This window comes from Corvus cornix, chromosome 4A (genome assembly GCF_000738735.6).
Source record: "Corvus cornix cornix isolate S_Up_H32 chromosome 4A, ASM73873v5, whole genome shotgun sequence".
Lineage (NCBI taxonomy): Eukaryota > Metazoa > Chordata > Aves > Passeriformes > Corvidae > Corvus > Corvus cornix.
This window is the reverse complement of record NC_047058.1, coordinates 18,523,835-18,550,328: the sequence shown is the minus strand read 5'-3', so window position 1 is coordinate 18,550,328 and position 26,494 is coordinate 18,523,835. Positions and strand designations below refer to the sequence as shown.

Genomic DNA, 26,494 nt, shown 5'->3' with positions numbered 1-26,494 from the left:
AGGATCTGCACTGTAGGGGAGGGCCTTTATTAAGGGAGATCCATATAAAATCCAGTGTGTTGCCCAAAGCTAAGAAATCGTGGCAGATTTTTTTTTAAGCTGTTAAACTCTGCCCCGCTTCAGTTCATCAACCAAAGCGTGAACCAAAGAGAGGAGGCACTTCAGGTCCTGGTCTGACCTCTGTGCCTGGCTGTTAACTCCTGCTGGCCCATCCTAATCTCCATCTGGAGATAAGATTAGCCCCAGAGCTCATTTCCTTCCCTTGGGACAGCATCCTCCCAACCCCAGGGTTCCCAGCCCCACCATCTGCAGCCTCCCCCTGCCACAGTTTGTGCTCCCCATGCCTCATAAACAAAAATGACGAAAAAGAAAAACCAAAAAACCCACAGAAAACAGTTTTTACAGCAGGGAGAGTTTTTCCACTCCACAAAAGCAGTTGTTTAGATTTTTATTGCCGGATGAAGAAGGACGGAGATAAAAAACAACCCTAAAAGCTGTTGGGAAGATGATGCGAGGCAGAGCAGCATGGAAAGCCTTGTCTCTGAAGGCTTTAATGTTTCCTCTGCTTCCGAATCAGGAATCAGCTATTGCTAAATGCCCAGCATTGCCGGGTGATTCCAGCCCCTGGCCACGTGCCGACACTTTCTGCAGCAGGTAACTCCTGCTTTATCACCCGACTGCACCGGGGCAAAGCTTCCCCTGAGTGCTGGAGTTCGGGAAGACGATGAAGAACCAAGCGAGCAGGATGTGGCGGGGCTGGTGGGGAAGCAGCAGGTTGCTGGCCCTGTTCCCCATTAGTCAGGGTGACGAGTCGATCTCCTTTCCCATTTTCTTATGAATGAATCAGTTTTGGCTCGGCCCGATGGTCAGACTGGTTCAACGAGAAGCAGCTGGTATCAGTCTCATTAGCAGAGGAGACAAAACCCAGCCTCTCCCAGGCTCTGCAAACTCCGTGTGATCCCGACAGGCCCGCGGCTGCCAGCACTGACAGCGGCACTGCCGGGGGTTCGGCTCCTCCATCTCCCCATTCCCTCCCAGCTCCTGGGCACACTGAAGCTTCGTGGACACTTCAGAACAAGTGTGGATGCACACGGGGTCCTGCATCCCGAGCCTTCTGCTCTCCAAGTGCATCAGCGCTGCAGCAGGGATGTTTTTAGGGGACGGTTTCAGCTCCGGGGTGCCTGTGGTTGATGTGGGGAGCACGATTTGGCTGTGTTTGCTGTTCCGCTCAGAGTCAGTCCTTGGCCAGTGGAAAATGTCTGACATTTTGTCACAACTTCAGCTGGAGGAGTTGGGATTTGGGAACCCTCCCTGCCAGGACACAGGGGCACTGGTGATGTGTGGCTGCCTCTGCTCAGCCCCGTCGTGAGGATTTGCCGTGGTGTCACTGCTCTTCTCTTCACTGCTGGCACCCAGCACCCCTGTCCTGCTCTGCCTGTCCCTGATGCCACCCCACGAGCTGTGCCAGCTCCCTTGGGAAGGGGCTGCCCCGTGCCAGGATCACTGCAGAGGCTGAGGAATCTGCCGAGGCCTTGGGAGCAGCATCCCCGGGGCTGTCACAGAGCACGGGCAGGCTGGTGTCCTCCAGCACATCCCCGTGGAGCGGGCCGGGGGAGAGCAGAGGGGTTAGACCCACCCCCCTCCTGGGGCTTTGCATTCCAGGGCTGCCCCTGGCTCCTCACATCCCTCCACACCCCAAAGTCCTGGCAGGCTTCAGCTCCACGCTGCTGAATCCTCTCAGCACCGGCTTTTCCCTTTGCCCCTGAGCATGGATGGCTGAAGTTGGTGCTCAGGCAGCTGAAAACAAGCCTGGGGGCCGTGGGGTGTGTTCCCTACAGCAATCCCACCCTTGGCACATGTAGGACAGGGTGAGTTTTGTAGGGACAGGGGTAGTTTTGATTCCCAGCCCCACCCCAAAAAGCCGTATTTCCATGGGGAGGAAGAGGATGCTCCCTGGCCACAGAGATGGGGTGCGGGGCTTTTAACCCTGACTCGCAGCACCAGACCTCACCCAGTAACTGACAGAAGCCTTCATTAACCTGCCCTGTTGTTTATTCCCATTTCAAAGCCCTTGATGCAGCAAAAAGCGAAGGCATTTCCTCGGGAAAGCACATTAATATTTCACCTGCCTTCGGAGCCCTTTGCTACCGGGGCACTTGGAGTGGTCCGGGCTGTCCCCAGTTCCCCTCGGTCTCGTTAAACATTGTGTGGCTCCCAGAGAGCTCTGCCTGTGGCTGTCGTGTGGGCTAAAGCCCTCGGGGGCTCGCTGTTTAATTTATGTGGATATGTGAGCGTGAGCACAGACCCACACACGGCTATTGTGGGTTCATGGATCGCGGATCCCCGTCCGAGGGGCAGCAGGAGCTGCGGGGCTCGGGGCTGGGTTCCTGGGATGCGGATGGGAAGCAGGGGGCTCATCCCGCAGGGAACCCCGGCACCTCGGCCGCGGCTCTTCCCCGCCTGCCCCGAGCACCCAAGGGTAGGGCTGGCCCTTCCCCGAAGCCAGCCGGCGTCTGAAAAACTTTCAAATGAGCGCAGGTCAGCCAAAAGTGACAGCCCGTTGGCAAAGGGGTGTAACCTGCTTCTTGCTGGGCTAAAAAAAAAAAAAAAAAAAAAAAAAAAAAAAAAAAAATAGTGCTTGTTTTCACTTTCCTTTAGCGATCGGATTTGCCTAATGACAGCCTGGTCTATTTTTCTGAGCTATCCAGTTGTTTTCAAATGTGATCTTTAAGGTAAGGAAGCTCCAAGAGATTAAAATCACATGGATATTTTACTCTTCTTTTGCCCTCTGGGTGTCTGGTTTAATGAAGATACTCAAGTGTTGTGTCATCTGGGGATCTTTTTCCTGGTCCGTAGGCTCCAGGAGCACTATCCAAAGGCACTGGTGTCTGTGCTACACACCCGGGGGAAACTCTCCAGCACTGGAGCAAGAAATAATCTCCCGATGGCCACCAGGAGAAGAGCCCAGATGTTCCACCACTGAGCTGCTTTGTTCCACAGACACTGTGTCAGCCCAGGGTGCTGCTCTGGCTCTGTGCCTGTCCCAGGGCTCTGCTCAGCATGCTTGAAAGTGGCTTTCCTTCATTTATTTTGATTTTTTTAAGAGATTCTCTCTGTTGAGGAGGGTCCTCAGTGTGGTCAGCCATCACCTCGTGTCCCTCATGCCACGGGAGGGCTGGGGCTGGGGCTGAGCCCAGGGACAGTCTGGGGGAGCCACCAGTGTGGTGGGAGAGCTGAGGTGGGAAAGGCCGTGGAGGGAGGTGTCACCTCCTTTGGGAGGGAACCTTGGGGGCAAAACAACTTAAAAACCACCTGGCACAGCCTGGGGAGGGGCCTCCCCTCGGAAAGCACCCGGAGCAGCCACCACGATTTTCCCTTTCGTATTTCCAGCCCCGTGCATCGTCAGGTATTGGGCAGACTTTGTCTTCGGGGCAATTTGGGCTGTGTTGGGTGGAAGCAAATAAGTAACATAACTGAAATATTTTGGTAATGTTGGGGTGGGCGGCTCTGCCCGGGTGCCACAGGGAAGGAATCCCAGCCCTCTCCATTTCGGGATGTTCGCTCCAGTGGGGCTGAGGCTGAGGTTACCACAGCATTTTTCCCCTCTGGAGCTTGGAGGGCTGTGGGGGGTGGCTCTGGAGATGATGCTGCAGGGCAGAGCTGGCAGTGCCAGTGGAGCGTGTGGTTGGCACTGGGAAAAGCACAGGGATGTTTTCTTCCCATCTCATTCATCCTGGGGGTGCTCCAGCCTTGGCTGATGGGTGTTTGGGATGTTTGGCTCTTCCCACACCATTCCCATCCTCATGGCCATCTCACAGAATAATAGAATCACAGAATGTCCCAAGTTGGAAGGGACTCTCAAAGATCATCCAATCCAACTCCTAGACCTGCAAGGACACCCCAGCAATCCCATCCTGTCCCTGAGAGCGGTGCCCAAACGCTCCTGGAGCTCCGGCAGCCTCGGGGCCGTGCCCATTCCCTGGGGAGCCTGTCCAGTGCCCACCACCCTCTGGGGGAAGAGGCTTTCCCTGATGTCCAACCTAACCCTCCCCTGACACAATTTCATGCCATCTCCATCCCCATCCCCGTTTCCATCCCCATCCCCGTCCACCACACAATGGGAAAGGATTGAGCTTGACTGGGAGATGTGGAAGAGAGGAGGGAGAATGTGCAGTGCTGAAACCTGCGCTGGGGTTGTTCCTGAGAGAGGACAGAAGGTGCATCACTGCCTTCAGCTCCCCAAAAAGTTGCAAAAACCGAGGTAATTGTGTTCTCTGTCCAGTGAGGGACGGGTTGCAAAGCTTTGCAGCAGGGAAGGTGTTGGTTGGGAGAAATACTTGAAGACTAGCCCTTGTCTAGGGGAAGGTGTAGATATATATTAAACACCCTGGAGGCATTGAAAAGAAGTGCTGATGAGGCACTAGGGGACATGATTTGGCGATGGGCTTGGCAGTGCTGGGTTAACTGGGTTAACACTGGTAGGACTCAGTGGCCTCAGAGAGCTTTTCCAACCTAAACGACCCCATAATTCTATGATTCCAAGACTGGAGATGCCCACCACCAGAGGGTTTGGGGAAAAGGCTGGTGCAGAAATCTGCCAGGACTGGGAGAAGGCCGCAGATGTCCTGCAGTGGCAATTATTTGTCTAAAAAACCAGTGCCTGGGCGGGTGAGGAGCTGTGGCCAGGGCTCCTGGGGTTGGTGTCCAGCCTGCTGGGACTCTCCCCTTAATGCTCAGGGCTGGCAAAGGGCTGGAAGTGTTTTTCTTTCTGAGTATCCCTTAATTAGCTGAAAGGGAAGGCTGACAAGGACCCAACTGGGAAGGAAAAAGATCTCTGTGAGCCTGTGACCAGCCCAACATTTCGCCTCCATTTATTTTCCCTGACTTCTTTGTTTTCCCCTTTGAAAAAACGGTGTTTTTCTCTTTCATTTAACTGCTATTTATTTGCTGGTAAGTGGAAGGAATTCAGCTGGGATCAGCCTGGCTCCTGCCAGCGACTGGAGTTGGAAAGTTTCCGTGGGGGAGATGTAAGAGCAGAGCAGGGGGGTTGTTTTCCACCCGCCGCCGGTCCTCGCTCTGCGGGTCCCTGGGTCACAGCCAGCCAGGTTGCGTGGGTTCAAGTCTCCTTTTTTTGCTGGGATGTGGACAAGTGCCCATGGGAGCTGCGGTGGGAGGAGCGTGGAGCTGGGCCGCGGGGTTCCTTCTTCTCCTCGCTGTTAATGGGAAACAGAAGATGGCTCGGGAGAAATTTGGCAAAGAGGGAAACTTTTCTGTCTCTTCCAGCTTGGAAAAAAGCATCCTTTCTCACCCCCGTCTCACCGCAGAGGGAGGAGGGCTCCCAAACACAGCCTGGGAGGGGTTGGTGGGAGGGGGCAGAGGAGACAGAGAGTGCCCAGTGATTTCACTAGGATGGAGCAGCCTTGGACCACCAGCTCTGTTGTGGGAGGGGAGCCCAACCTGCCTCCCACTGGTGGCCAGGATCCATCCCATCTTCTCCCCGAGGCATCAAGGGTTTGGGATGCCCCAGGTGCTGGGGGTTTTTGGGATCCTGTGTGTCAGGTATGATGCCACCATGTAGATGGAGATGCAGTGGTGGACCAGTGCCAGGCACTGGCTCCTGTAGGGATGCACGTGGAGCCTGTGCCTGGCTGGGAGATGAACCCCTGACCTTGGCGTGAGGAGCTCTGTTGGCTTTGCCCCTCATCCTGGCCCATGAGCCAGCTCTGCTTCGCCATCTGCTCCGAGGCATGTTGGCCGGCAGCCACAGTTCCGTGTCCTGGTGGATCACAGGGCAGGCCAGGCTGCTCTGGCCAGGAGCCACGGCTCCGTGTCCTGGTGGATCACAGGGCTGGCTGAGCTGCTCCAGCCAGGAAAAGCCACAGCAGCCACTCACATGGGGCAGCTGACAGGGCAGGGATCGAGGTGCTCCCAGAGTCATGCTCCAACCCTTCAGGACTTTCAGGTGTGCCCCCAAAAGTGGCAGCGCTCACCTGGATCACAGCCTGGGAAATGGTGGCTCGCTCTGGCTGATCACGTATCCCAGCACTGCTGGCCCAGTCCTGGTGCTGCTTCTCGTGTCCTGGCAGGTGCCTTCCCCCTTCCATCCCTCCCTTCCCCCTTCCATCTCTCCTGCCCTTTTAGTGAGCAGGAGATGAAGCTTCAGGGCAAATTCCTGAGGCTCCACCAGCCCGGTCCCTCAGCTGCACTGTGTTCTCAGTTGTCTGTGGCTGCAGGAACTGGTTACCAGTTCTGCCAGTTACATAAGGTGGCCATGGTGGGGTTCAGAGGAGATGACACATTTTGGGGCTGGAGAAGCAGAAGGGGGTCTCACCTCACTGTTGGGGACGGGGGATGGCCGTGGCGGGGTGTGAGCGCTGCGCTGTTCCCAGGCTTTGTGACCTTGTACCAGTGACTGGGGGAGGTTAATCATAGTCAAAGCCCAGTGAAGTTTGGCCAGGTCATGGCTTTTCCAAAGGACGTGCAGCAGTCAGTGGCTGGGGCCACAGCTGACCCACAGTGTCCCACCAGAGTTAATCATTGCCATCAGCTTTGGGACCTGCCTGGCTTCAGCAGTGGGAACTGTTTCCCCAAAAACACAGGGTGAGGGGCTTGGAGGAAACCCCAATCCACCAGGATGTGTTGGACTGGGAGAGCGATGTCCCTTGACCTTGACCCTAAACCAAACTCTAACCCTGATCCAGACCCTAACCCAAACCCTAATCCCAACCCTGATATTGCCCCTGTCCCTGATCCCAAACCTTTGCTGTCCCTTCCATTTTATGAGGTGGATATTGTGTTTATTGCCCTGTTGGAAATGGGATGACCTGGAGCAGCCACTGGCAGCCACTCAGGACCGCCCCTCTCTCGCTGTCATCTGCACCTGGAGCTGGACAGAGGGGAAGGATCTGATCTGCTTTGGTCCCCCAGATCCTGGGGGCTGCTGGTCCAGCCTCGAGCTGCTGTGTTAGGAGATGTGGCTGCTACTTCTGGGAGAGTGTAAATCCCAAATCACTCCACGTTAAGCCCAGGAATCATGAAATTTGGATTCTGCCACTGTTGAGGGCAGGTTCTTCAAAGTGGAGCTGGGGGCTCTTGGTGGGTTCCCTACGGTGCTTTTCCCATCTTTCTACTTCAGGACTCCCATCCTTCAGTTGTATTTCAGGGGGACATGGAGGAGCATCGCAGCTGGGGAGAAAAATGTGTATTAAAGAAAGGGAAAGATGGACAAAATCAGGAGGTCTTGGCACTGTGTGTTTGGGAGAGCACCAGGATCCGGGGGGCAGCCGGACCCTGGGCTGATGCTGCACTCGCTGCTGGTGTCCTGATGCTGGAAGGAGGTTTTTATATATATATATATATATATATATATATACACATATATATATATAAATATATATATAAATACTTTCTTCTCCCTGTGGGTGTGTTTTGAAAAGGGGCTTGGGAACAATGAGGATTAACAAGCAGATAGAGAATTAAATGCAGGGTTTGAGTCTTCAAATGTGTGCACATTTCAGAGCGCGTGTTTGTGCCAAGATAAACTCCGTCAGGAATAAACATCGTTTTACATGAAAGGCTAATTACAGATTGGTGCTCCACGGGTGGGAGGAGGGAATTTTCACCAATTAAAATGGAACTTTTCTGTTTTTCCTAAAATTGCTGGAGGAAAACGCAGCCAGGGGCTGGCGAGGAGTTTGACAGCGCAGTCGAGGGGGGAGATGCTCGTCCCCAGGATTTGTTCCCCGCCCTCCCCCCAGTGCTAAAGAGTCTTTGCCAGTTCATTTGGGCAGGAGCTGCAGGAGGGCACTGGTTTTGCCCAGCGGCAGCTGAACGCCAAGACAGCCCTGGGCTCTCACCCAGGGAGATGGAACATGGGGGAACATGGACCTACCCAACATCCCTTGGACTCACACAGCACCGGGAGAGCTTGGAGTAGCAAGATCCTCGGCCTCCTTGGGCATGTGGGTCATGGAAAACCGTCTGGATGGGACACAGCCCGTGTTGAGGAGCTGTTGTAGCTGCAGCTCCTGTTTGTTGGGTAACTTTAGTGTGTGGTAGGTGAATCATCCCTCAAAAATTGCAACCCAGAGGCGTCGCAGAGAAGAAAAACCTTCCTGGCCTGTGGAGTGGAGTGCTGGGAAGAAAACTCCCGCCTGGGCACATGGTGGGTTTCAGCTGCAGAGCACATGCTGCCTTGTTGCTTTTGGATGGATTTCACAAGAATTTGCATTTCTGGATCAGTTCTGGAGCCTCCGAGGCTGAGGCTGTGGATGGGGAGGATGTGATACAGCCCAGAAACCAGCTCTAATGCCATTTTGCTCTAGCCAGGGTCGAGTTTTATGGGTTTGGAATGAAATGGATGCAAAATGTGGCTGGGACTGAGTTTCTCCGGGATGTTGAGCGCAGGAACCCCAAGCAAACACTCTGTGCCTGCTGCTTGCCAAGCAAAACCACAGATTTGTCTCCATCTCTACTTAGTGTGGCCACAGGGCAGCTCATTTCGGGACTTTTCTCTCACATAAGCTGGGATCTGTCACTTAGTGGTTACAGGAGGTGGCCTGGGCATCGGCTCTTAAAAGTCCCCTGCATCCTTGGGAGTGAGGGGAGGCAGAGACACACGATCAGGAGAGGTGTGGTGGGGTTTTTAAAGCCAAGTGCATTCCCCACCTGCTCTGCTCCAGTGCTCTGTGCTCCTGAACCAGTTTAAATCAGTGGTTTAAAGCTCCCCTAGGGCAAAGACTGGATTGACACTTGCTGGGTCTGATCACTGGGAAGCTGTTGCCTTATCCATGGCCATGGGATCATGGCACAATGACAGGAGTGTCCACTTCTACAACATTCACATATTTCCTTGCCCTATGTCCTAATACCACCGTGAACAGGGTACTGAAAGGGTCTTTAGCCAGACCTGGCCTTGAATAATTCCCCTGAATAATTCTATTTATTTCAATTTTCAGGCTGTTGTGGAATTGTTTTCAAAAGAGGGGGGGGGTTTTGGGGGGGAGAAGTCAGCCAAACCTGATAAAGGAGGACTTTGTTCTGAAGCTTTAGGGTATGGTACCAAGCAGGGCTTGCTATACAATTAATGAGTTTAGCTGGCTTTGAGCTGCACATGATGCACAGTGGCTGCCACCACAGTGCCCCACCACCACCAGCTCCCATCCAGAGAAGCCTGGCTGCTTCAGTTTGGTGCTCCCCTGCCTTGGTTTGGGGTTCCTCAGTATCAGTTTAGAGCTCCCCAGCCTTGGTTTGGGGTTCCTCAGCATCAGTTTGGGGCTCCTCAGTTTGGGGCTCCACAGCTTTAGTTTGGTTCTTCCCAGACTTGGTTTGGGGCTCCTCAGAACCAGTTTGGTGTTCCCCAGCTTCAGTTTGGTGCCCCACAGCTTTGGTTTGGGGCTCCTCAGCTTCAATTTGCAGCTCCTCAACCTCAGTTTGGTGCTCCCCAAGTTCAGTTTGGGGCTGCACAACTTTGGTTTGGGGCTCCTCATCTTCTGTTCGGTGCTCCCCATCTTTGGTTTCTGGCTCTCAATTTGGTGGTGTCCAGGTTCAGTTTGGTATTCCTCAGATTTTGTTTGGGGCTCCTCATCTTCAGTTTGGGGCTCCACAGCTTTGGGTCTGGGGCTTCTCAGCATCAGTTTGGGGCTCCACACCTTCATTTTGGGCCATTCTGATTCTCCTCAGCCTCAGTTTGATGCTTGCCAGATTCAGTTTGTGCTCTCCACCTTCAACTTCGTGCTCCCCAGGTTCGATTTGGGGTTCCCCAGCTTCAGTTTCAAACTCCTCAGCTCTGTTTTGCTGCTCTCCAGCTCAGTTTCCCATCCCGCCGTGCATCGTGGTGTCCTCCTCAGCTCTGGCTTTTGCATCTGCCTTTATTTAAGCCGTGACCGTCCGTCCCTGGGACTGGCTCGGCCTGCGGGGGGTGTTGAGCACATGGGGCTGAGCCGCTGGGAGCGGTTCAGGCTTCGCTTTGAGAGCCCAGGGGGATGACGCAAATGGCTCTTCAAGGGCACGAGATGAAACAGCTGCTTGGTTTTCACTCCAGATGTGCTGTGGGAGCCCCGCCGAGGGGGGCACAGCCGCCTGCTCCCCCACAGCCTCTGCCTGGGAAGGGCCACGAGGTTGCCTGGCCTCCCAAAACTGCAGCCAGGTAGGGCTGGGGAGGGCTGTGAAGGTGCTTGATGAGGTTTGTCACAGCAGCAGAGCTTCCTTGTGCCTGGGATGAGTTAAAAAGTGATTTATCTCTTGTAGGAGAGGTGCAGAAGGCGAATTGCCTTTGGCTGCCTCATCTCTCCTCTGAGATATGCCAGGTGCCTGGGGAAGGTGACCCTGTGCATCTTGTCCCCGTCCCCTCCAGAGGCCACCCTGTCCCAGCTGCGCGGCGCGAGCGGGAGAAGCCGCGGGAAGCGAGGGAAGACACTTCCTCGAGCGGCGGATCTGAGGTCACCTCCTGGCCCTTGATCCCTCCAGCCCGGGGTATTTGGGTCAGCGGGGAAGCACAGCTGAGAGCGACGTCCCTTCCTCCTCTCTCCCTGGAGATTCGGTGTTAAAGGAACAAATAGGTTTGGCTTCAAGTGCCGCAGTCGGATTTTTTTAATGATGTTTTTTGCAACAATGAGCTAAATACCGGCGGGGTTTGGATCTGCGTCTCAGGAGTGGTGAGATTTTCTTCCTTTCTCACCTTCCTGCTCCCACCTTGCTCTGCTCTCAGAAACCTTTTTCTGCTTAGGACGATGCCAGCAACGGGGGAGTTTTTCATCCTGTTGGATGGTCTGGCTGAAAAGCAAGCTGATCTGGTGTCCAGGTGGGACCACCTGGACTGACCCTGGGAGCCCTGCCCACACACAGATATGGTGCTCACAGCCCTCAGGGACCCCTCAGCATCACCAGCCTCCCTGCAGGGCAGCTGAGCCCCCCAACACCCATGGGCCTGTCCTCCTCTGCCACAGGAGCTTTGTCACCCACTGGCAGGAGGAAAAGAAGGTGAACAAAGCACTCCTGGTCCCTCCTCCGCTGTGGGCACAGCTTGGTGCTGTTGGGCTGGTGGGCAAATGGGTCACCTTGGCAGTTTTCACTCTGTCCAGAACCCAGGGTGCCAGGAAGGATGGATCATCCTGGCCGTGCTATTCCAACACCTTGAAGTGTCCAAGGCCAGGTTGGATGGGGCTTGGAGCAACCTGGGACAGTGGAAGTTGTCCCTACCCATGGCAGGGGGTAGAACTGGGTGGTCTTTAGGGTCCCTTCCGACCCAAACCCTTCTGATTCTCTGATTCTGTGATCTCCTACACCACTGAATCACTGCTCCCCTTGGAGACCTTCAGCCTCTGTATTCCCTGTCCGTGTTGAAGGCCACATTGCTTTGGATCAGCCACGGGCCACCAGCTTGGCTGCCTTTGTTAGGTCAAGGTGGGAAGGAGCAATTTGTGGAGCTTTAGCTGGAGCTTTCCTCTTGGTGTGAGAGCTGCCAGTGGAATGTTCTCCTTGGTCAACAACTCTGCTCCAGCAAAGCAGCACCAGCCCCATGCTGGGCTCTTCCCCTATCCAGAACATCCCTGGGACCACCAGGAAGGTTCCATCAGCTCTGTAGGTGGCTTGGGCTGGGGTGGCAGCTGGGGCTGGTGCTGTCCCCCAGCCCCTTGGAGCAGGGCGTGTGCCCTGGAGGGTCCCAGCTCTCCAGATGCTGCTTCAATCCCTTCAGGAGGGGCTGTGGTGGGAGCAGGGTGGGATGGACAGGTCTGGGCTTGAGGTAACTCTCAGTGCCAAGCAGGGCCAGCAGAGAGGTGGTCATCAGGGAGGGACAACACACCTTGAGTCACCTCTAGTATCAGCAACCCCCAAATCAGAAGTCATTTGCATTTCACCTCACCAAAAGCAGAGTGCTTTCATGCCTACTATTATTATTATTATTACTATTATTATTATTAAAATAAAAATTATTATATATTATTACTAAAAATGTGGTTTCTGAAGCAATTTGTGTTTCTGTCAAGGCATCCCTTGGAGAAAGGGTCACCTGGCTGTCACCAGCCAGGCCGCCCCATGGCACCCCACCTCCAAACCCAGCTCCTTCAGCTGGTGCTCCCAGGAGCTGGTTGGACTCACAGCACCCTAAAACACAATCAAGTCTTAACCTGATCCCTGTCGAAATTCTGGCAGCTTTTGAGCTTCTTCCATCCCCATCCTCAGCTGGATTCGCTCCATTGCTTCTTTTAGGACCTGCTTGATAAGACTCCGTGCTTCCTGTGTGGGCTTGTCTGTGTGTTTCCATATCTCGCCCAGCTTATCAGCCACAGAGGGTAGGAGGTGTGGCCAGGCTCATCCAAACCTGGTATAAATCAGAAGTAAAAATTCCCCCTTTTTTCTCCCATGGGCTTTAAATCAAGAGGTAACTTCTCCAGCGCTGAAGAAGCTGTAAGAGGGAAGGTGCTGAGCCCTGTCTGGTTCCCGCTGGAGGAATGGCTGCCTCTGCCTTTCACATCCAGCAAAGTCCAGGAGAAACTTCAATACCGCAGATTGCCCAAAATAAACCCTTCTTTCCCTGGAGTGGATCCAAGGACTATGCCCAAAAGGGGGGGTTTGGATTCAGGCTTCACCTGAACTCCATTTCTTTCCCAAATTGGGCTTTTCTGCCACGACTTCCCTCCATCCTTGCCTCAACCCAGGTGAACGGAGATCACAGGGGATGAAACAGGGGGGGAAGTTGTGCACCCCACTCCCTGGGGCTGTGCTGATGTGAATCACACTGGGATTGGAGGCAGCACTGAGGCGGTTTTCTCCTGCCCCCAGATTTTGCCGAGGTTTCCTTCCAGCGCTGGAGCTCGCCCAGCCCTCCCGGCTTCCCGGGGCTTCGCTGGGAAGCGCTGGGAAGACAAAACCCCGCTCTGGAAGTGAGGCTATTGTTCTTACTAATTTTAACTGGATGTTCTTCCCCAAGCCTATTTTTATTCATTGCTTGTGGTAAGCCCTTTCTCTAAGGTAGAGCAATTTGCCACAGGACTCATTTTTTTTTTGGTGTGTTTACCAATTTTAATTGAGCCATATCTCCTTTTTGCAAACCCAGAGCTGGAGGAGCTTTTAAGCGCCCGTTGCTGAGCCTCCTGCCCTGGGTTTGCTTTGATCTCTGCAGGTGAGTGTGCATTTCTGGGGCCAGAGATTGATCCTGCCTATTTGCATGCAAATCCCCGGGTTATTAAGATCCGAATCTGGCCCTTTAAATTTAATACTTCGCTTTATGCTTTTATTTCCGCGTTTCTTAAAGTAATTTCCAAAAATAACAAACTTCAAACATGACGGGGCCATCTAACGTTTTACTGCCTTGGCTGGAGTAGAAGGAACATTTCTGGAAGTATATTATCCAATTTAACGAGCCTTTCCCATCTTGGCGTGCCTCCCACCCCTCACCCCCTCTCAGAGTTGTTTTGGACGGCTCTTTGGATCCGTGCCACCTAATCCTATTAGAGGGACTTTCGTTACACTGTGCCTTGTGTTTATAACCAAGAAAATCAGCTGGAGAGGGGGGTCCTCTCCCTCTCCCTTCCCCTCTCTCGTATTTTTGCCTGGAGTTGAGACGAGAGCCCAGCCAGTCCCACGAGGTTCCCGCGCAGCCCTTGCTTTTCATTTTATTGCCCCACTCTGCATTTATTAAGGAAGATTTTGAAGTAAATTGGGTCCTTGTGAACTTATAATTAATTTGGAAGGGTCAGCTCTTCCCAGCCTCGGGAGAGCTTCTTTGTGTGGTCCTTTTGTGAAAGGCAGAGGTTGGAAAGGCTGTTCTATAGCTGGGATTTGCTTTTAATAGGGACCTGGCTATTTTTTGAAGATCTCACGGCTCTGGAAGGACCATGAGGGTGTTTTTGTGCAGGGCTGTGCTGAAAAGGTTTGCAGAGCCCTTGGCTTGGGTGCAAAAAAACCCCAACCCTGAAAGATGTAAGAAAAGTTAAAAGGACCACATGTCCCGGGGCTGTGCTCAGCAGCCCAGAGCCAGCAGCTGGAGCTTGGAGATGCTCCAGAAGGTCCCCCCACTTTGGTGCCCCTTGTCCCTCTGTCCATCTTGCTCTGCCCCACACACCACCTAGGGGACCTCTTGCTTCTCCTCAGAGCTGCTAGAATTGAAATTCTTTTCCTTACCACATTGCTTTTCTTGAAATCCTGCCTTTCCTCCCCAAAATAGTCGCATAAACAATTAAAAGGAGAAGGTGGAGGGCAGGGAGGAAAAGATGGTGGACAAGAGGAAATGGCCTCAAGTTGTGCCACGAGAGGTTTAGGTTGGATATTAGGAAAAATTTCTTCTCTGAAAGGGTGTTCAAGCACTGGCACAGGCTGCTCAGGGCAGTGATGGAATCATTGTCGCTGGAGGGAATGAAAAGCAGTGTGGATGTGGCACTTGGGAACGTGGGTTGGTGCTGGGCTTGGCAGTGCTGGGGCAATGGTTGGACTTGAGGATCTTAAAAGGCTTTTCTAACCTTAACGATTCTATGATGGGCTGAAAAAAATCTGTGAACAATTAAAGTTTCTGGAAAGGAAGTCAGACAGACAGACAGTGGTTTTCTCCAGAGTGGGCTGCAAAGGAGACAGGGCATGATGGTGCCACTTGGGCTTTGCCTGGCAGGGCCAGGGGTGGAATTTAACCTGGGATAAACGTGTTTCCATCAGCTCAGCTGCAACCAGGAATCCTCACTGAACGTGGGGAGAGGGGAAGGTGAGGAGTGCTGCCTGTGGGGAGCGAGGGAGGGGTTGGGTGAGTGTGGGAATGCAGGGCTGTAACGCAGGATAGGAAACTCTTCCTAGCCAAAGCTGGGGAGCAAAGGGCTTGGAGGAGCTCAGGGGGCTTTTAGCTGGGGGGATTCCTGGTGGAAGTGGCATCAGTGGGGCATCTTCCCGTGTGCAGCAAAGGTTGTTTGGAAAAAGCATTGAAACTCGGTGCCTTCCCTGGGACACACAAACCCAGCAGAGAGGAAGACAAGGAAAACCTGTCCATGCTCCCTCACTGTGCCCCGTCTGTGGTGCCACCGGGCAGCACAAGTGGGCTCTGTGTCATTTGTGAGCGGTGCTGTTAATTAACAGCACTTAACACTGTTAATTAACGGTGTGATGGGGCTGCCTCTCTGCCAAGGCACCTTCAAAACTGCACTTGGTCCCTGGCTGACTCCCCACTGCCCCTGTGTGATGTCCCACCCTGACCATCACCTTTTTCCTCTCTCTCCCCAGCATGGGTCGGCTCCCTGGCCATGGGAATGATTTTTTTCTGCTCTCCCATCGTCAGCATCTTCACCGACCGGATTGGCTGCAGGACCACAGCGGCCACGGGAGCTGCCATCGCCTTCATCGGGCTTCTCTCCAGCTCCTTCACCAAGTAAGGCTGTGGAGCAGCTCCTTGGAGAGCTCCTCTTCCTCCCTGTTCCCTGCCAACACATTGCTGCTGCCTTTGGGGCCAAAGCAGGTGGTTCCCATCCACGTGAGAGGTGTCCTGGCATCCCTACAGCCCACGTGTGCTCAGCCTGTTCCCCTCCAAACTGAACCTTGTGTCCTTAGATTAAAGGAGAGCAGGTTTTCCCCAAGCAAGGGACTGTATTTTCTGGGATTTCAGCACTTAGGTCCCTCATTTGATCTGTAAAACAGCAGGAGAGGTTGGTTTGCCTCTCACAGGCAGCTCCAGAGAGGCACTCACAGAGAAAAATGTTCTCCTTTGCAACCGTTTTCACATTTGGTGCTGAAAGTAAATTAATGCTTAAAATAATATTTGGTAGAGTACGCCTAAGAGGGAGTTTCTGTGCAGGGCAGACAGGGAGGGGAAGGCAGACAGGGTTTGGAGCAGTTTGTGGTGTTCCTGCCCTGGCTCGTGTGTTTGCGGCAGCACAGGGCCACTGCTGCTCCTTGTTTTCCATGCCTGACCCCATGCCATGAATTTCTGCTGGCAGGCGCTGGCCAATGTGCATTTGGATGGCAGGTGTACCTTGTGTGTCTTTCCAGCCCAGAAATCGGGGTTGGCATCTTTGAGGGAGCAAAAAGAGGTCACGTCTGGGGTAATTTATGTGACGCTTATTAAACACAGTCTCAGAGGCTCTACGGAGACACCTCCAAAGCAGCATTTGCCCCACTTTTTCTGAATAAAAACATTGCTTTGGGTTGGATTTCAGTTAAAATCAATATTGTTTTAATTAAAATGCTTCAAGGAGTGGGTTTCTAAAGCAAATACACACCAGTTTTCCAGAGGGCGACTTGCTTGCGCTCCTCCTGGTCAGTGAGACCCTTGTGCTCATCCCAGCCCTTTTTCCCTGGATGCCCAAGCCCTCCTCTGTGGGATCCCCCCCATTATGCTGGGAGTGGGGATCAGTTCTGCTCCTCAGGCAAAGCCTCCAGGACTGTGGCCAATTGCAGATGGGATTTTTGGGATGCTAAAACCATCTTGGGCTGTGGCATGGAAGGAACTACTGCCTGCAACTTCCTCCTCAGGTGCCACCCTTTGTGTTTCCAAAGGTAACAATAAGAGGTGCAGTGGGTCCTGAGGGAAGCTGTGGCCTGGTATGCAGATCACAGGAGCTTCCCATGGAATCCTGCTTTCCTTCTAATCAACAGAGCTTGGACTTTTTCCCCCTGCTCTGTTGTAAAATATTTGTGCAAAAAAAAAAGGGCTCGTGGGACTACACCGCTGCCAGGGGCTTGTTGTGTTGGGCTTCAAAAAAAAAGTCAAACAGTACAGGCAGAGAGAAATACCATTTCCAGGAGAGCTACAGAAATCCCCGTTTCCTGCCCCTCGCTCTTGGACCACATTCCTTTGGCTGCCTTTCAAGGGAGAAAGGAGCCCCTTTGCAGCTGGACCGCAGCGAGGGAAGCTGCGATGGCAGAGCCGAGCGGGGCCGGAGGAAGAGCAGGGAGGCTGTGGGATTTGGCAGCGCTCCATCCGGATGGTGAAGGCTGCTCCTGAAATTCGGGGCTTGTGGCTCCTGCTCTCCCAGAACAACAGAGAAGCTTTTTTTGGTCCCTCTCGCCAAGTCCCTCCGCCGCAGCTGGAGATCATCCCCCCGTGCTACAAGCACGGGTGCAAAGGGACACCAAAGCCTGGCTTTGGTGGGCCCAGGCAGAGGTGGATCATCATCCCCCCTCTGTCTCCTGGTTTCTCTGGAATGGGTTTGTTTTGTCCAAATGGAGGAGCAGCAGTTCCCAACACTGCACTGAGCTGCTCCAAAAACCCTCTGAGCCACCAAGACTGTGTGGCAAGACCCCTGCACCCAGCTCAGTGCCTCTTGTCTCAAAATATTGGGAATTTTCTATGAAAACCACTAAAGAAGCCAAATATGCTGAAAAGCGAAGCTCTGGGGAAGGCTGGATGGCGTCAAGGAGAGGCTTTTCCTCTCTACTGCCTTGCTCGGAGGTGTCTCCTGCACTTGTAACCAGCTCGAGCCACCAGAGACCTTGTGTGCTCACAAGAAAAGAGAAATCCCAGTTAAGGCTTCAGCTTCCCTCCAGTTTAAGGTGTTGGTGTAGTGTGAGGAATGGGAGATGATGGCCGGATCAGCAGGGCTGTCTTCATATGCCCCCAATGCCCTCCCAGCCCTCCTCCTCTGTTCTGTAGGGAGGGCTGGGTCCCTTTTCATGTGCTTCTCCTTCCCCTCCGTGATTTCTGCCCAGTTTCTCCTGCACAGAGGAATCCCCCAAACTTCTGCCAGCAAGGATGAACCAGGGCTGTTCCCATTGAGAGCTGGAAGCAAGAGGAAGCTGATGGAGGGAGACCTCCTTGTCCCAGGAGGCACAATTATCCATTGGCAACCTCCTAATCCGAGGAGACGGTGCCGCCCTTCCCACCGGAGAGCAGCTGGCTGATTCCCAGTAAGCAGGCTGGGAAATCCTGGCTAAGAAGCATGGCTGGAAGGAGCCCCTGCTCATGCAGGGGTGTCTGAGCATCACTGGGGAGCAGATGGGAACTGTGGCGTTTGTCTCCACTTACCCAACACGTCACCTTAGCTGCAGCACCAGGGCTGCTGTGACCAAGCCAGGGCTGGTGCGTGGGAGGTCGGACAGGGCCCACATGGCCCAGCTGCCTGCCGGGCTCCCACAGAGGGGGCTTCTGATGTGGTTTCGTTCCGGAGTGGATGGAAATTGCCTTTCATGACAGTCATTTGTCTCGGAGCCGCCGGGCACGGTGACCGTGTTCTGCTTTCTGTTTGGCAGGCTGGAGGGATGAGCGTGTAATGGAAGGAATGATGTGCTTGTAAAGGTTTTCCCAGCTTCCAGCTGCTCTGGTAGATGTGGGCTGCTGTCTCCTGACCAGCTTTGGGAGCAGCACTCAGCATTGCTCTGAGGGTGGGAGCGCACACCCTGAGCTGCCCAAAGGTTTCCCTCACGCTTCCCTCGCAGGCAGTATCCCATGGCAGACCGCTGCAGCTGCGTGTATGGCATGGGCATGAAGAAAAAATTCCTTCATCTGGGGAGAAACACAACAGGTTTTTTGTGCTGCCTAAATCCAGGCTCCTTTGACAGCTGCTTCTGTTGGGAAAATTGGGCTGGCCATTGGGAAGCAGCTCCTTCCAAGGGCTCTCAGGACTCTCCATCTGCTCTGTAGAGCAGCCACTTCACTCCCTCCTCAAGTGCAGCCACCAATGTTAAGGTACAAATGAGATCTATTAACTGTCTAATTTAAGCTCCTGGAGGAGCTTAAAGAAGAGGAACTTAATTAACCAGCCTGGAGCCTGGGCAGAAACACCACATTTCCTTCCTCCGTGCCTAATAACCAGCAGGGTTGGTGCCTTCTGCTTCCAAACGCTGGGTGCAGAATGTTTTCAATTAGTCCTTTCAGTGGAAAAATTAAAAGGATTTCTAGCTAAAAATATCCCACCATCCCTACCTTAGAAAATCTTGTTTGCTGTAATTTAAAAACCAGTGAAGTAATGTCAGCTTCCCAAGGAGGCCAGGTTGGCTGCTGCCTTCTCCTGGCTGCAGAAAGCACTTCCCAGCTACACTTCATTTTCCCAAAGATTTTACGTGCCAGCTGTAAAGTGAGGATTATCCTTGCTTTGGTGAGGCAATAAGCTCCTGGAGGTCAGACTGTCCGTGCAGCACCTGTGGTGTGTGAGACCCAGGCCTTTGCAGGACTGCGGGGGAGGAGGCTTCCTCACCTCTGCCTGACATCACCACTTCCATGTGTTTTGTTCCCACCAGGTCTCTGGAAGTCCGTTACTTCACATATGGGATCCTCTTTGGCTGTGGCAGCTCCTTCGCCTTCCAGCCCTCGCTGGTCATCCTCGGTCACTACTTCAAGCGCCGCCTGGGTCTGGCCAACGGCATCGTGGCCGGGGGCAGCTGCCTCATCTCTGTGCCACTCCCCTTCTTCCTGAAGATGGTTGGGGGTGCCATCGGGCTGGCACACACTTTCCAAGTACTCAGTGCCTTAATGCTCATCCAGATCTTCTTGTCCATGACCTACCGGCCCATCCTGCCACCTTCTTGTGACTCTCAGCACGACGGGCAGGACAAGCTGGGCAGCCGGAGCATGAGGCAGCAGTGCTGGGCCCAGACCCGCAAGTATTTCAACCTGAGGGTTTTCCGGAGAAAGACCTATCGGATTTGGGCCTTTGGGATCGCTACTGCTGTCCTGGGATACCTCGTACCTTACATGAACCTGGTAAGGGCCGTGGCTGGGACTGGAAGGGAAGAGAGATCCCTTTGCCGGGAGTGAGGAGGGAGGAGGAGGTGGGAAGGTGGGGATGGGCGGTAGGGACAGAGGCACCAAAAGCCTCAAAGCCAAGAAAGTGCTGCACATCCTGTAAATGGGAATAGTGGTGGATATGGTTTTGTGTGTCCTCTCTGTGCCAGGGTGGGCCAGGGTCACTTCCCAGCACTCCTAAGGACCAGCACTGGTAGCAGGAGAGGAAGGGCCTGTTGGGTTTGGGGTAGGTGGAGGGTGCAGGTCAGTGTGGTGTGGACACGAGGGTCACACAACCACCCCAGATCCACTCTGCAGGAAGTCTCGTCCCTTTTGGGGAGATGAGAGGGATCGACTTACTGTGGCTTCATGTCCTTGTGTCCTTCCGTGCATCCTAGGTCAAATATGTGGAGAAGCGATTTCAGGAAACCAAAAAGGACTGGATCCTCCTGGTTTGCCTCGGGGCCATGTCGGGGCTGGGGCGCTTGGTTTCAGGCCGCATTGGCGACTGCATTCCCGGGCTGAAGAAGATTTACCTGCAGGTACGGTGTGTCCAGCCCTCCGTGGAGGTGCTGGCCTACCACAGCAGGGCAGGGGTGGCGTCTCTGCATTGGTGTCCACACTCTGCTTAAAACTGTCAGTCACAAAGCCTTTACCAACCACTGTCTGCTGTGAGGGAAGATAATTTACTACAGAAATGTGTAAGAGGAGTTACACACATGACCTGAGGGATCGGTGTCCAGCAATCAAACTCCATAGTAGCAGCCCTTCCCAAACTACCTACACCCTTTCACCTCCTTGTGGTTTTTGAAGAACAAACTGCTGAAATCTAGCAGCTAATCCAGCAGCTAATCCTTCTTAACCCTTCTTAAAAGGTTATTCTTAAGGGCCTCTCCGAGACAGGAGCAGCAGCTGGGTGGCTTTGCTGGGTCCAGAGCAGGGAGCAGTGACACTGACCTGTTCAGTGTCATCTCCATGACTCTGCCTGCTGCCCATCCCCACTCTCACGCCCACTTTTATCTCCCCAGGTTGCGTCCTTCATGCTGTTGGGCCTCCTGTGCATGATGATCCCCCAGTGCCGAGGCTTCGAGGGTGTCATTGTCATCTGCCTCTTCCTCGGCCTCTGCGACGGCTTCTTCACCACCATCATGGCCCCCATCGCCTTCGAGCTGGTTGGGCCCATGCAGGCGTCCCAGGCCATAGGGTACCTCATGGGGCTGATGGCCGTGCCCATGACCGCGGGCACGCCCATAGCAGGTTGGTAACACCACAGTGCTGGACCAGGACCCAGCGGTTGGGAGGGAGATGCTGGTGGCAGCTTTCACCCATGGTGGTGTTTTGGTGTGAGACCAGACGTGCTGGTTTGAGCTTTCTGCCTTATCAGGTCATGTGGGTGTTGAAGAGCAGGTGTGGCATCACCCCATGCTATGTCCTGTGGCATCTCAGGCCCTTTCTCCAGGCTGATGAAAGGTGACCATTGGGGGAACAGTGACCCAAGACCTCGTGAAGTGATTTCTGTTTGAAGCTGAGCTAAAAATTGGCAGACATTAATTTTCTAAAAGTCCTTTTAGATGGAATTGAAGTTGGAGATGGAGGCACCTGAGCCTCCACAACACCTGGGCATGTGTTCCAGCACAGCAATAACCCCAACGTCCTTAACAGCGAGGGCTTGGCCAGAGCTGCCCTTGAGCAGCAGGACCTCTGCATCAGCAGCACTAAGCCAAAGCTGGATAAGCACCTCCGATCTCTCTGCTTCCGGCAGCAAAGTTCACTTTAACACCCTCAGGAAGGAGCATGGGGGTCACAGACCTCCCACTGGGAGGGTGCTGCCCCAGGACCCCCTGAGCGGGACTTGCTGGGTGAATTTGCACTGGCCTAATTCCCAGGGAAGTGTCCACGCAGGAGGCACTCAGAGGGATTTTCCAGTGCTGATCAATGGCCATGTGCTATTCTCCAAGGAGGCCTGGCTGTGTTGGAACTTGCCAGACAAATGCAGAACCTTGCTGGGTTTTAAGGGCTTGGCTATTGTTTGTAACTGGCAGCGTGTATTTCACAGCTGGAGATAAAACATCCATATGGGCAGGGCTTCCAAATGGAGACAATCAGCAGAGGGACAGCCCCATCCCACTTTTCCCATTGCCTCCTGGCTGGCAAGCCTCTGGGAAGAAGAGCTGGGTTTAACACGTCTCAGCTTGCATTTGGGATTGTCTGGGATGTGTCCGACTGTGTCCTGCTCTGGTGAAACATGAAGGATGGCTGAGGCTTTCCTTCTCCTCTCCCTTGGTACACAATGTTGGCTGCACACATCCTTTAATCCAGGGCATAAAAACTCCAAGAAATGCAATGGAAAAAAAAAAGATTATTTTAAAAACCCAAATCTCCCCAAATCTGGTAGGTGACGCAAGCTGCACTCGAAGGAGGGAACAAGCAGCTCATTAGACTAACGAGCTCATTAGACTGACTCAGCCCTAACCCCCATCGCTCTTCTCTTCCAGGATACCTCAATGATTATTTCGAGAATTACGACGCAGCCTTTTACTTTGCCGGGGTGCCCCCCATCATCGGCGGCCTGGTGCTCTCCGTGGTGCCGCTGGTCCATCAGAGGATGCTGAAGAAGCAGCGCCTGGATTCTGGCAAAGACAAGATGCTGGTGTCGGAGGCGGTGGTGAACGGGGAGCTGCTGCCGGGCTGCCCAGCCTCCGAAGCACACATGTGATGCCGCCGCCGGCTCTCCCCGGGACACCAGCAGCCTCTCCACAGTCCCAGCAAGGCCCTTCCCTAGACGGACCGTAATTCCCAGTGATTGCAGATGCACTATGTTTGTAAAGGAGAAAACACAAAAAGTTCTTCTAGTTAAAGGCTTTTAACTAGCAGAAACGCTCTTTTTTTGGGGGGGGGACAGTTTTGATTTCAAAGCCACCTGGTTCCCCCCCCCCCAGCCATTTTTCTAAGGAGAACTCTCACCAGGATTCAAACTTGATCGAGCTCCCGCTCCTCTCCCCAGTTTTCTATACGTCACGACAGAGGTTTACAGCTAATAAATGCCTTTTCCAAGCAGGCCACGGATGGAACTTGTTGAACTTTGCAGCTGTTCATCCTTCTCCTTCTCCGGTGTCACTCGGGTGTCACATCCAAGTGAGACAGCCCCCTCCCCGTCCAGCACCTGGGGCTGTTTTGGAGCCAGAGATCCGAAGGAGGAAATGCTGCTTTAGTCTGATGCACAAACCAAATAAATGTCAGCGAGTCCCGCTTTCATCTTCTTCTTTCCTCCTTTCCCGCTGCTCTCCCACACCCCCAGAGAGCTGCAGCTGGGATGACTGGGAGCTCGGCTGGCTCCAGCCATCGGAGTCACGCAGGAGCACACCCTTCCTGCAAAATATGCCTTAAAAAATGCATGGATGAGACCAGCAGGTCCCTTGGCCACTTTCCACCTCCGTTTCCTCACCCAGCAATTAATGATTGGGCTTTTGAGCTGCAAAACAGAGGGGGAGCTCCTGGCACAGCCCACGGTGCCTGGCTCTGTGGGGCCAAATCCATGGGATCACCACCAAGATGAGCATTTTGGTGGCTTTGAGGCACACAGGGTTGGGACAGAGCCCCTGTGTCATGGAGCGGCTCTGTGCTGGGAGGTGGCTTGCCTGCTGGGCACGGGGGCACCCACGGGTGTGGGGATGCTGCTGGCTCAGGGCACAGGGTGCCACTGCTCGTTTTGGGGCCCAGTTGTGTATTATGCAGCAATAAGCACGAGTCAGCATTGGTGGGGAATCCTGATTTTCCAAAGGGTTTGACAGCCCCAGTAGCATTTAACTCGTAGCCCGTGTGTTGTCACTGAGCTGGTGCAGGGTCAGTGCTGATCCGGGGGGAGAGGGAGAGAGCGCAAGGAAGTCACGCAGCCAGTGGGTGCCCACCACACTGAGTGGCAGGAATCTGTCACTGCCCACAGAAAATTGTAGAAATTCAAATTGCCCAGAGAAGCTGTGGCTACCTCTGGGTCCCTGGAAGTGTTCCAGGCCAGGCTGGACACGGCTGGGAGCAACTTGGGGTAGTGGAAGGTGTCCCTGCCCACAGCAAGGGGTTGGAATGAGATAAGCTTTAAGATCCATTCCAACCCAAACCATTCCATGATTGTATGATCATCTCCAGGGATTGCTAACGAGTATGGCTAATGAGTGAGAAGGGAAGTTCTCCTGCCCTGGTGGGTCCCTGTGTGAACAAGGAGCCAGCTGGGACTGGGGTACCTTTTCCTGGGAGAGGGCAAGAAACAAAACTCACATTTATCCTGACTGCAAACCCATCCTTCATCAGATATTCATTATTTTCTCCTGCCATTTAAAAACTGAGATGTTCCAAGAGGGACGTGTGTCATGGGAACCATCCCTTGGTCTCTGGGCGAGTGTCGGGGTTTGTAACACCAGGATGTGTCTTTGCTGTGGAAATTTGGGTTCAGTGGAGGCCCCCTCCCACAGGCAGTGGTGGGATTTTTGTATATAATAGGCTCAGGACCCTGCATGTCCCTCTGGCCCTGTTTTTAACCCATGTTGGCTGATGCATTGTAAGGTCTTGTGGTCTTGTGGCCCTTCTGTCCCCGTACGAGCTGGAAAATTACCTGGTGTGTTGTGACGTGTCTGTTTATGATATAAAATGAGATGTCTGCTTGTCTCTTTCTTGGATATGCTTTTCCATGACTGTTCTTACCCTTCATGGCCCTTACAGCATCGTCTGCTGTGGCTCTGCTGAGCCATCGCTGAATTTTGGGAGCCACGGGAGGCAGATGAAGCTGCAGGAGGAGGCAGGGCTTGGACCACAGAACCCTGGCTCCAGCTGGGATCTACCAGACTTAGCCTAGGGCAGGGTGTTAATGTGATGCTTCTTGGGTGGGACCATTGGCAGTGGTGCAGCTTCAAAGCCCTCTGACAGTGGAAGAAAATAAAAAACTCCTCATTGGTACTCCCTCTGCAAGTTTTGGGGCATTAATTCACATCAGAGTTGGATGAAGTTCATTAAATCATATTTTGGACCTTAATGCCCCCAAAGGAGAGCTTATGAGGAATTTAAATTCCAGAAGTAGCTTCTTCAGAGCAAGCAGAGGGTGAGCAGAGCTGTCTCCAAACCCCATCTGGGCTGAGGGAGCGGCTGCACGGCAGAGCCCCACTGATGGCTGCGCCCAGACTTTGTGTGGCAAAGCCTCCCCGGCTCATAAGGTGATTTATGGTTCAAATCCCAAATTTCTACAGAATTCCTCTTGCTTTAACTGCTCCACATGCCTGCAAAGGTCCTTGCCCTGGGAGAAGCCTGCATTCATTGCAAGGGATGCTTAGCACTGCAGTGGCATCAGAGCAGCTGTGTCAGCCAGGAGCTCTGCCCAGGAGGGGTGCTGCTACCCACATCTGTCCCCCCTAAATTTTGATCATCCCTCATGGCTTTTATTATTGACCCTCTAGGAGATTTGGAGAGATGAGGTGCTTCCTTGACCACCCCAGTTTGGTCAGAGGAAGCCACTCCTCATCCTATCCCAGACCCAAGTGTGGTACCAGCCTCCCAAAACCACACTCGGTGTGTTTGTCTGGTCCAAATCCTGCCCTTGGTGGACACAAGGGCAAATTCTGCAGCGGGGAAGGCAGCTTTGGCCAACAGCAATGAGGGGTCTCCTCATCAGCAAACACAGGTGGGAATGGGGAGGGCAAAGGTTGGAGCAGTGTCAACATACAGGGAGTATTTGGGGCTTGTTTGTCAGATTGCTGCTGCTGCTGCTGCTGCTGCAGCTCTCATTTGGCCCTTTTGAATACCAGGCAGTTTGCAAGAATTTCTGCGGACTGGTGGCGTGTGAGAGGTGGGATTGTGTGATTGGAGCATCTGTGAACAGGGAGGAGTTGCACTGCTCTCTGAAAATCCGTTTAGCCTGTGGTGGTCTGGTGGTGTGATGCCAAATGGGTCCCTACCTGTTGCAAAAAGCTTCATCCCAAAGCCCCTCCTGTTCCATCAGGATCATCTTGTCCTAGCCCAGCACATCCCCATCCTCCTTGGGGCTGCCTTTTACTCAGCTTTCTAATTAAAAACCCAACCTTCTCCCTCCCCTGCGAGTGCCAGGCTGTGATTCCTGCCCCTCTCCCTTGCTCTGGGAAGGGAAGGGGGAGCCAAGCACTCCAGACTCGGCCAGCTTTGGGAGCCAGCAAGGGGAGGGAGGTGGGTTGAGCCCCTTGGGTGGGAAAAGGGTGGAAGGGAGTGGGGAGGGCCCCACTTCACCCTGTGGCCGGGGTGTTTGCAGAGCTGCAGAGCCTTATGTAAGTGTGCAGTGAGCCCAGGACGTGTCCCAGCAGCGCCTGCTCGGGGCTGGGCTGGGGCTGCCTCTTAAATCTTTACCTTGAGGGTGTTCAAAACCAACTTGTTGTCTTTTCTTCTTTTTTTTTTTCTTTTCTTTTTTTGTTATTCTACTGCAGAGTGAGGCATCGGATTTAACTCCTCTCACTCTGGCTGAGAGATGGAGCGGGACAGCCAAGCTGGAAGGGCTGGAGGGATGGTTGTATTTGTGATGGGAAGGGTAGCAGGGCTTTGGGAGCTGCCTGGGAAGTGCCATGATTCATGGCTTAGAGCTTTTTTTCAGTTCTGAAACAATATGCAGGAGCTGCTTCACTGCAGCTTGCCCTGCCCTGAGGTCCTGCAGCCAGGCAAACACAAGTTTGGAAGTCACAGAGCTTAAATTTAACAAATTCTGGCCTCTCTCCGGCTGGGGTTGAGGTTTCCTAACATTTCCCTGCTGTGGGAGCTGTGGGAAGGCCACATCCTAATTGCCAGCCAAGTCTGAGGGCTTTTTCAGATCTGCTGTGGTACCGTGGGGTTTGGGGACCCCCAATTTCAGGA

The 26,494-nt window shown here is 53.6% G+C and overlaps 1 protein-coding gene across 1 annotated transcript in view; it reads left to right on the top strand.

The window, feature by feature from the left end:
• Positions 1–24,306, top strand: part of SLC16A2 (solute carrier family 16 member 2) — a 36,257-nt gene extending 11,951 nt beyond the window's left edge. Inside the window, exons 2-6 of the mRNA XM_039571859.1 lie at positions 15,205–15,349; positions 19,153–19,615; positions 20,035–20,178; positions 20,665–20,893; positions 22,132–24,306. Coding sequence (XP_039427793.1) covers positions 15,205–15,349; positions 19,153–19,615; positions 20,035–20,178; positions 20,665–20,893; positions 22,132–22,352 — 1,202 coding nt within the window. The 3' untranslated portion in view covers positions 22,353–24,306. The remainder of the gene's footprint in view (positions 1–15,204; positions 15,350–19,152; positions 19,616–20,034; positions 20,179–20,664; positions 20,894–22,131) is intronic.
• The last annotated feature ends 2,188 nt before the right edge of the window (positions 24,307–26,494 follow it).